We start from the raw sequence: 11,156 nt of genomic DNA, 5'->3' as shown, positions 1-11,156 counted from the left end.
AAATGACTGATAGAGGACAAGTATAATATTAAGACACAACATAGTTTGACCAAACCCACTTTAGATAAAGGTCAATTGTACTTCACGAAGAAAACAGGAAAGACTTCCACATAAATGGTACGATTGAGTATTTTGTCTTCATTAAGAGCAATAAATTGGCTCACAAGATTTAGGATCAAGAATAATTATATGATCAATATCAGTAATTTATAAAACAAAGGAAAATATAAATAATAAAATAAAAAATGAGGTCTACTCCAAGCTGAGTAAAATACTAGCATGAAACAAGCTTGTTTCATGAACTGTGGAAGTTTCAAGCCACAAGTAGTCCTGAAGATATTAGGCATCCAGGATATGTTACAGTAAGTATAAATATCAAAATTGTCATGTCAAAGAATATAAGCCTACAAAAAATATGTTACATGATAGAAGGTACATTTCAGGCTCCAGCAAATTCCCATACATTGATGAAAAATTAACTCAGGATGCCCCAAGATTTTGAACTTTGAATTGTAAAATTTGCATTTTTTGATCTAAATCTTTAATCTCTGTTAGGAAACCATCTAAGTGGTTGACTTTAGACTGTGCAGCATCATGATATGGCTTGGTGATAAAATGTATCCGAGATTGTGCATCCTTTATAGCCTTCTCAAGATCTTCTTGCATTGCTGTTTCCAGATGTGATGCAAACGAATCTGCTACTCGTAGAACTTTTCCCTTTACCTCAATTCGGCGCTGAGGCAATTTCCATACACCATATAAACTGTAACACAAATAGAGACACAGCAGACTAATTAAGGTTGACATTATCTTTATGAGGTAAAATCAAACTCAAGAGTTCACTATTGGACTAAAACCAAAAGGGTGAAAAACTCATTTTCCATAAAGAATCTTGGGGTTATTTCACTGTAAGAAAATATTGGTCATCAAATAGTTAAGCCATGCCATTAGATTTCAAACTCTGTTGCATATATTAGAAATGGTAGTTGAATTTATCAAACTTGTAATGCTTACAAAATGAACATACATAGTCCTGAAACTATTCACAGAAATATCTTATTTCTTTGGAGAAAAAATAAGTTAAATGTAAAACAATTCTTATATGGAAAATATAACACAAGGTGTTACAGCCTCATAATGCTTGCTTTCCTACAAGTATCAAAGTTATATACAATATGTAATGTAATATATTAAGACCGGACCTATAAATAAACATGAAAATGATTTCTTTATATAGGAAAATTCCCAGAGACGATCATCGTTGTTGTGAAAAAGCTAATATAAAATATTTAGTATTTAAGAGAGTGGTCAGAAAAAATATTTTCTGTAATACCATGTCAGAGAAAAAAACAGAGAGAAACAAAAGACCTAACAATAACTTGAAAATTACATGTGAGTTCTTGTTATTATATTGCAATATATATTTTTATTACTGATGCAAGGCAGATAATCTCCGATCACTAGGGAGTGCACATCAGATGCTCACAAGCATTCCCATGTACATGCAGAAAGTGCTTACAGTAATATGCCCAATGACTGCTTCCTGGCAGATCGGCTACATTCTTTCTAGTGCAGTTCAAAGTCCAATCTGGTGAAATAAATAAAATGCTAAGAGAACAATGATTCAATTTCTAGCCTCTAGGAATGAAGTGTTAGAAATACTACAGATTACAATGTGACCTGCAGAAGCAAATTGGACCATCCAGGAAAACTTGTGGTTTAAAAGAAAATTCAAGCCAACTCATGAGGCAACAACTACCTATATGGAGAAATTGGAAAACCAACTCAAACTAATCAAAACTATCTTTTCCAAAACTGGAACAATTAAAGTCAGCTTCTCGGGTAGATACAAATATGTCACGATCTCCTTCAACAATGTCCTAGCTTTTGCCCAAAAATTATAATACTTAGTAAAACAAGAAATGGAATAGAGTTAACAATATCATTTACCGATTGTGGAGTAAGATGGATCCCAGGTGAGACCTTGCAATTACATGAATCATTGAAACATAATCCATAAAGCATATCTTTCCTACTAGGGTTCGGAATAATAACTCAATCAAGTGATATTACTAGTTTCATTGATGGAGATCCTTTGACAAACATATAAGCCACCTCGAGCTTATTCCTTTCCATCAAGCCCAAAAGCATGGAATTACACCGGCCATCTGGCCTCCCAGCCCCATTTAGGTTTAGCACTACTCGAAAAGAACTTAGGTGCTACTTGATTCCCTTATATGCATTCATTAGAAGCAACAGATTATCTGCATACATTCCTACTTCCTATCAAACGAAAGACAAACAATTAATGTGCCAAATCATATTGCAATACGTTATACTTCATATCACAATGTTTGATAAGTATATAAACTACTTTTTATGTATTCATTCCAAGTCTGCCTCATGTTTGATTGAATGCTCATTTATACTTCTTCCATGCCTCCACTAAATGCACCGGTTCTCCCTTATATATTCTAATAATAAGGACACACCCCTTCACCTTGCAAGGAGTGCCTCCCTTCAAATTAATTGCTACTCTTACTAATCATTCTATTACATACTTTGCCCCTAATTACAGATGCCACCCTTAAGAATGAGTCCTAATAATGATCACTGCATTATCAACAGAGCTAATCATGCCTTAACAAAGTTATAGTCATCATTTCTTAACTAAACATCTTTAGTGACTACTCCCAAGGGGTTTGGCCCATAATAATAGGTGGATTGTTGTTTATAATTATATTAACTAATTGCAATCACTGTCCACTGTCTCCTAAATCATTTTGCACCTGTTAATAACAATAAACCCTGCTCTTTCTAATAGCAATCATCCCTTGGTAACTATAATCATTGTCTCCTTCTTAATGACCTATTTGCTGACTGTATTAGATTTTTTTGCCATATATCAATTTGCCATTGCTGTCTACAGAAAAGATACTTCCCTGCTTTTAACAAAGCATCTAGTGTTTGGGCCCAGAGAAAAGTCTCCAATCTTTGGCAACCATCTGCAGATTTTCCTTCCGGACACCTTTTTCAGGATCATGCCCTCAACAAAACATTTCTGAACATGAAACATCATCTTATGAAGCACCTTTTTAAGCCTATCCACCAGTAGTTTGAATATAATTTATAGAGTATTACCTCCTTGTCAAGAAACTTGGGCAATATCTCATATAATTTGGATAAAAAGAAGAAAGGGAGAAAAAATAATATTTCTCTTATGCATTACAGAAGACCAAGGGTCAAAGCAAGCAAAAAATGCATTTTTGGAGATGCAAAAACCATAGAGGAAGGAAAAAAAAACAATTGAAATGAATTTGGAGGAAATTATACTTGGGCTTGAGAGACAACATCCCCTTTGGCTAATAGTCTGGATGCCAATGGATATGGCCTTGGTACTTACGGAGATACAGTGCTGAATGTTGGAAACTTGTTGTTTGAGCCTATACCCAATTGGAGAGATTGTTGGGAATGCAACTGCATGTTGGTAACATCGTTCTGAGCTTAGTACGGATGCAAGGTTTCATATGCATGTAGGTTGGGAGCTTTAACTATCATCACAGACTTTAGTTGGTGTTGTTGGGAAGCAATAAAAAGGTTACCATTGCCACATTCATTCTTTGCTATTGAATCAACTGACTGTGGCTGCATTGTGAGGTAGTCTGGAGCACATGTGGAATTGGATGACGTTTGCAAATACTTATTTTAACTACTCCTTTTCTATCTAGCTATCAATGGTTCATTCCCAGGGAAAATGAGGTGATTGTCCGACGGGGAATTAGTTACGAGTAGAGCAAGCTTGTGGGTGATGGTAAATGCCTTAGAACAAATAAAGGATCTAGTGAGATAAAACCTTACATTGACAACCTAAAGGGCTCCAAAATTTCCGAGTTGGACCCTCTAATCCACCACACTATCCTACTGTAATATATCCAATGGATATTTTTCCCCAAGTTTCTCAAAAGATATCTCAAGAATTCAAACAAATGATTACATGCAAAATGTTTTCAAATTATTTACCAAAATGCTAGAAAATACCCAGATAAAAATAGTCTCAAAAATATTATTGCATTTCAATCTTTAGCAGTAAAATAAGAAGATCTAATCATAAGTACAAAAAACTACAGTCAAATTGGATAATATGAAAAATAGATTTTAAACACAAGTGAGATACCCATGTTAAATATATCCAATGGATATTTTTCCCCAAGTTTCTCAAAAGATATCTCAGGAATTCAAACAAATGATTTCATGCAAAATGTTTTTATTTAGCAAAATGCTACAAAATACTCAGATAAAAATAGTCTCAAAAAATATTATTGCATTTCAATCTTTAGCAGTAAAATAACAAGATCTAATCGTAAGTACAAAATACTACAGTCAAATTGGATAACATGAAAAATATGTTTTAAACACAAATGAGATACCCATGTGAAATCTGTAGCAGACAATGGGTGTCCATCCACTGCCTCCAAGCTCAAGTGTTTCCATCCTCAATCTGGTTGAAAACAGAGCTTCCAAAATTCTGCAAGTGAAGAAATCAAAACATAATCCAAGCATAAACAAGTGAGCTTCACTTTGTTCTTTTAAAGAATAGCCTTGTGACTCTTCATTGCCTGCTTATTTCTTCCTCTTTAATTTTCTATTTAAAATATCCTTTTTCTACATTAGAGAGTAAAATGGCCTTATAATATTAATATAGTGACATATTAATATGTATTTTAATTTAATGGTCACTTTATTAATAACTATTTAATCATGTGGCATTAAAATGAATAACAAATAGGTCTCGGAAAACCATGTGTGATAGATAGCTCATTGGAAAGATATCAGTGACATGCTCCAAGTCCAATACTAAAATGCCAATTATACTGAACCCTGTTGACCTACTATAAATAGTAACTATCAAGAAAGCCTGTCGAATCCACTCAATTTGGCCTAAAGTTAGAACTGTCTGGGCCAAAACTCATTTTGATTCATGGAAAGTTTTGGTTAGCTCAAGAGGCCAAGGCAAATAGGGTTAATGACACATCATGATGAATGGGCTAGAAAAGGGGACATTATTGTCCTCCCTTCCTAGAGATTGCTTGCCCTCAAGCAATCTGCATCTACATGCTGAAACTAAAACCTAGATCCCATTTCAGCCTCAAGAATGTTGCTCTGCTTTGATAAAAATAACACGCCTGGAATTGTGAGGTTGCTCATCAAACCCCCACTAAAGTAATGTACCAAGCAAGTTAATACAAGGATCCCAAACAATCATGTTGTCATGACTATCAGATATGAAGAGATAGGAACACCCCCAAAACCTATCATCACCGAATGACTCTCCAATTGCGAGTGGTCTCCCATTGGAGTGTGTAACACCTACTATAGGCATAAAGCAATGCATATCAGCCCAACATGAGTCGCTGATGTAAATGACAACTCTCATAGGTCTGAAAACTCAAACAATGCTGAAATCAAAGCCATGATATGTATTTTTCCATAGTAACTCAAAAGAGACCACCCCGTAAGACATCTTGTCAATCATGATCCAAGTGCTACTCCTGTAGTCAACTACTGTAAACTCCTCACCAACCATTTTCTTCCAAATGCTAGTCTAGGAAAATGAGTATTCCGACATAACCAACTCACTACAAGCGCACAAACTCATGTTATAAAGTGACCATAATGACTCAAATTTTCCCAAATAGACATGAAAATTAATTGAGTTGTGCCCAATAAATGCTCTAAAACTAGATGCATTGTAGTATACAAGCACTCTAATGTCAACACCCACACTAGGAAGGAACTAGCACAACAATAATCAATCTGAAATGCCACTGAATACATAGAAATCATGGATAGAAAAAAACTGAAAAATCGGTTTCCCTGCTCAAAACATATCTACCAAACATCCTCAACCCAGAAACAGTCATCTGTTGAACCAAAGAATTCATCCTTCTCACCTCTTGATCCAAATCTGAACTCATGTGCAGGCAAATTGATAAGTGGGCAGCAATACTAACACTAGAAACTAATCCACTACTCCAAGCCTGTGACCATCCCTCCATGCTAGGAACTGAACTTGGGTCTCAAATCATGTAGTCACTTTAAATTCTAATCACCGGAATCAGAAAAATCTTCCCCATCTAACTTGAGTAGATTACTAAAAGTCCAATCAGCATCCACCTCAAACAAGGAATTGTCGACCAACTGAATGTTACCTAGCTCATATTGAATCCAAGAATTTGTTACTTGATCTTTTGGGATAGCTATCCAAGTCATAAGTTTGTTGTATTCTATCAAGTTCCTTAATCACTTTCCGAAATAACTCAGACCTTCCTTTGTCCTCATGTTCCCCGTATTGATTGGTGGCAACAATCTGATTTTTTCCTTCTTAAAGAGAAATTTGTGCATTCTCTAATATTTCTCATGTATCATAAAGCTCCTTGATGAGCTTGTTAACCTTAACCTGATTTTCTTTCAAGTTATTAGCATGTACTTCTTAAAATATCATCCCTAACTGAATTTGTTACTTGATCTTTTGGGGTAGCTATCCAAGTCATACGTTTGTTGTATGCTATCCAGTTCCTTAATCACTTTCTGAAAAAACTCAGACCTTCCTTTGTCCTCATGTTCCCTATATTGATTGGTAGCCACAATCTAATTGTTTCCTTCTTAAAGAGAAATTTGTGTATTCTCTAATATTTCTCATGTATCATAAAGCTCCTCGATGAGCTTGTTAACCTTAACCTGATTTTCTTTCAAATTATTAGCCTGTACTTCTTAGAATATCATCTCTAACTGAAACCAAACATAAATAATCTGATTTTATAGATTCAAGCACTGCTTCGACCACCTGCAAATCAGTGGCAAAGTAATCACCTTCTTTCCCCTTTTCCCCTTTCCATTTGAGCCTTCCACTAGAGATCCTCAATAATCCCATGGGTGTCATAATAATATACTAAAGTTGCAACAACCATATCTTCGGTAACTTTCAGCTGATTCTTCAAAGCATGCTTCTCATCATTGTCATTTTGAAATGCATTTTTTGATTGGTCATCCAAAACACCATCATCCTGAAATGCCATCTTTGATTGGCCCTCTAAACCCGTATTGTGCATAAGTGAGTTTATGGTGTAAAGAAAACAAGATTCATCACTCCTCACAAGGATGTCATTGATGTCATCATAGGCCACAATCTCCTTGTTTGATTGATTTGCATGCAAAGACAAAGTTGCTGCTATGTCATCATTCTCAATCAATTTCTCATGGTATGGAGTTCCATAAACTTCTTTGGAAACTCCTTGAGATCCCAACATGTTCTCACATTGAGTAAGATTATCTTCAACAAACTGTGTATCAATTTTAACCTCCCAGTAACCAACGTGTAGAGATTTGTATATCTCCTACCTTAAACAGTAGTTGAGCTCAACTCATCCCCAATATGTGTTATTTTGTTGGGACAAAACTGTGAGATTCCTATCTTCTTTATTACTGGTCTGAAATTATTTGGCGGCCTTATCTTTATTACAATCCCCACAAACATGATTAGGTGTCCAAGAGCCCTGACATGTGAAACAAATCTGCTTTTCTCTTAATTAGTTCTTACTCTTTGTTGGATATCCTGAAACCTGCGATCCCACTAAATTTAATTCTTATTTAGTACGTTTTGTTTGAACTTCTCAATTTTTGGCTCACATTGTTTCGGCACCTTGTTGACCATATTAAAAGCAATTTTAGAAGCATCATGTTCTTTCTTTGAAATTGCTAATATCATATACATAGAAGGTCAAAAACGAGCATCACTCTCATTTATTGTCATGACCATAATAGTTTCCATAGCTACAATAAATTTGCATTATGTTCTTTCTCAATTGCGCCTAAGAAATGTTGAAACATGGTATGAATTAAGTCATCCAATCTCAAGTCAAGCAGAAGATTACACAATCTGATTTCTGCAAATGACTCAAGCATGACAGCTCTTCTAGGAAAACAATGATCCCTGATATTTTCAAGATATTGGAAGCTATCAACGATTAACTGAAGTACCTCATTCATTATGTTGTCTTCATGGAGTTCTTGAGGTGCTAAAATTCTTGTGACCTCGATCAACAAGAAGCAACCAACACCTTTATCTCATCATTTGAGTGCTTTAGCCACTTGTGTTGATTCAATGTGGTCATTATAGGATTCTTGTATACCGATTGAACATCTTTTCAATCAGGTCAAAGTGACGAGATCATTTTCCTCTGTTTGTGATTCTAACACCAATTCACTTCCTATCTCATAAAGTACTTTAGCCAAACTATTTTCTGATTCCATTTTAAAATCTGAAAATCTTTTAAAATATGTTTGGTTTCGCTCTTTCCCTTTCAAGGATTGTGTCATATAGTTTGCATGAATGTTCGTATCTTTGAGTTTAGTTGAATCCAGTGCATTTTGTTTTAAAATGGACATGTAGTCGTCATTGGAAACAATGACTAATTGGAAAATTACAGAGTACTGCAATTAACAGAAATATCATTAAGACTTCCTTACCTGGGTTAATGTATATGGTTTTACACAACCTGTAGGTGCTTGCAAGTTTGCCTTTGAGATCTGTAAGGAGGAATAATGGATGTAACTGCAAATACTGAAACATTTCTAAGAAGAATAAGATTTACACTATAGGAAAAATAAGGACTGCAAGAATCATGTGAGTATTGACCACAGATTTGCTGCTACAGACTTTGTAGAATAGTAGGGCTTAATATGATTGCATACAACCTTTTGCTTTCACTTTATCAACCTCCACCTTTGTTGCACAAGTTACACTTACTTTATTACACACTGTAGGATGATCCACCTTTGGTCAACATGTGATTCCACCTTAGATGAGCGATAAGTTGTATATTAGTTATCATATAATGATATAACAACACTTGTCATTGCCCCATTCACTCATTTGCACTCACCTTGGCTATATGACCAAGGGGTCTCCAATGGAATGATCATCCAATGTTCCAATTTCTTCAAGTCGATTCTAATTGATTCAATATTCCAAAAGATTTGAATCTAGTAATCCATTGTATCCATTATATTGCATTCTTGATAGTCATATCATTTATTTCTTATTATTGTGTTTCCCATTGCCTCTAGATATTGGGAGCCTACCTTCATAGCCAAATCTTACAGGAAGAAACTGAAGAATGATGAGTGTTTGTCTCTCCATGTATTGCAAGCCATTTGTAGAGCCACAAGTAAAACACTATATATCATGGTATAAAACACAATTAATGTAACAAACTAAAAATTCAGAAACTAACTAATTCTTAATTAAAGAAATCAGATCTTATTCTTAACCAAATGAATCGAGATACAATTAAATCAGTTACCCAATTACTTCACATAAAAAGGAAGAAGAGCTAACTATATTCTAGATTTTCAGATAATTAGATATTATCAACCATCTAACTACCATCTCACATGATATTCAGTTATTAACTACCATTTCACTTGCATTTCAAATTCTGAAATATTCGAAGGAAAACAACATATTTTAACAAGTAGAAATGGAACATGAAAAGGGTTACCAAAATAAGAGCAATTGATGCCACTGAGTTGAACAAGCCTTGGCATCTAGAAGAGAGAAGCATTGCCATGGGCTTGACCTCCCAACTGCGGACCCTTAGCATCCCCTCACAATCTCCAACGAGAAAGGCCCTCCCTACCATGGGAGTTGGCTTGGGAAACCCTTATCCAGCCACTGAGCATCCTAGTGTTAGTGTCGACTAGTCAATTGTCGAGACTATGGACACATTCCAGCCAACCTATCTTACAATTGCTAGCACCTTAACCTCTAGAGGTCATGGTGGCAACACGCCATCAACTACCTTGGCCAAGGATTTCAAATGGGCATCCTATGTGCCTAATCACCCATTGCTCAACTTGACAACAAGAAAATGCAAAAGGATTACCATGAGCTGTCTTTATATTTATTTAAAGTGTTAATGCTGATTATATTTTTTCTTTCATTGCAGGATTTCTTCCCACTCTTCCCTCCTTTAGCTCAACCATAAAGGTCCTCATTACTCGAGGGAATTCATATTAAATCTTTGGATTTCATGAACTCTTATTCCTTTGCCATGCATCATGTCGTTTTTGGCGTATGGCAACATAAGATATTGTACTTTTGTTTCTATTTTGATTCCATTCATATAGAGAGCATTCCGTCTCAGATACATATCGACAATATCCCTGTATGGTGCTCCTTTCAGATTATATGTATATGCAACACAACATTATTTCCAAATAGAGCACATCAGTGAAACAATAGTCACTATGGAAATTTATCACATTCAACTCTGTACTTGCAAATAGCTAATAAAACTAGAGGCTGAGCTGATAGGAATCAGCATATACAGGAAGGAAAGGACAAATTATATGCGATGGAATACATAAAACATAACCTGATCCAACTCGGGCTAGAAACACAAGCACTGAGATCTCAAAGCATTTGATGTGTAATACAGATTTAGTCCACGAGCTTCGGCTCAATCAACTATATCACTATTAACCACTTTGTATGAAATCGAACATGACATACAGTGATGTGGTATTGATAGAAATCTGTAATGCTAAGAATAATGTGCAAAGAGAAATAGGTGTGTACCTCCGTGGCAAGATCAAAGAACATAAATAAGGAACAAGTATCGACCAAGATGAATGATACCCGCAATGGCTCGGTTATACCAAGATTGAGGTGGCAAGACACGTTGCAAGACTTTAAATACAAAATATCAAAATAAATATGATAGGCCAATGCCGCAAGGTGGCGGATATAAAACAGGTAGTCGCTCCAAGCCAAATAATTAAATGACCAAAGTTCCAAGTCAAGAGAACATTTTAAAAATAAAGGTGGCAACACACACCAACCCATGCCTTAGTATATTAATGTCATTCCTATACATATTCATGCTTGCCTGAGTAATTCTACATATATATATATGATGATGATGATGAAATTTGCATAGACATGTTGTATGCATACGTACATATTTCATACCCACCAAAGTATGAGTATAGACGTGATATTACTATACTAAGGCATGATAACTTGCATGGTACACAGAGATCATTACACAATGAAGGTAATATTCTTACTTAAGTTATTTATAATGTTTTTATTT

At 35.2% G+C, this 11,156-nt stretch overlaps 1 protein-coding gene across 1 annotated transcript in view; it reads right to left on the bottom strand.

Annotated features, from left to right (window-relative positions):
* Positions 1–206: 206 nt before the first annotated feature.
* FZL (FZO-like protein) overlaps positions 207–11,156 on the bottom strand; it is a 171,484-nt gene continuing 160,534 nt past the window's right edge. The window contains exon 11 of the mRNA XM_089797582.1: positions 207–763. Within this exon, the coding sequence (XP_089653708.1) occupies positions 481–763 (283 nt within the window). The 3' untranslated portion in view covers positions 207–480. The remainder of the gene's footprint in view (positions 764–11,156) is intronic.

The sequence above is a fragment of the Cupressus sempervirens genome, chromosome 8 (genome assembly GCF_028749045.1).
Source record: "Cupressus sempervirens isolate cs-2001-9-10 chromosome 8, ASM2874904v1, whole genome shotgun sequence".
Classification (NCBI taxonomy): Eukaryota; Viridiplantae; Streptophyta; class Pinopsida; order Cupressales; family Cupressaceae; genus Cupressus; species Cupressus sempervirens.
This window is presented reverse-complemented; position numbering and strand designations above follow the sequence as displayed.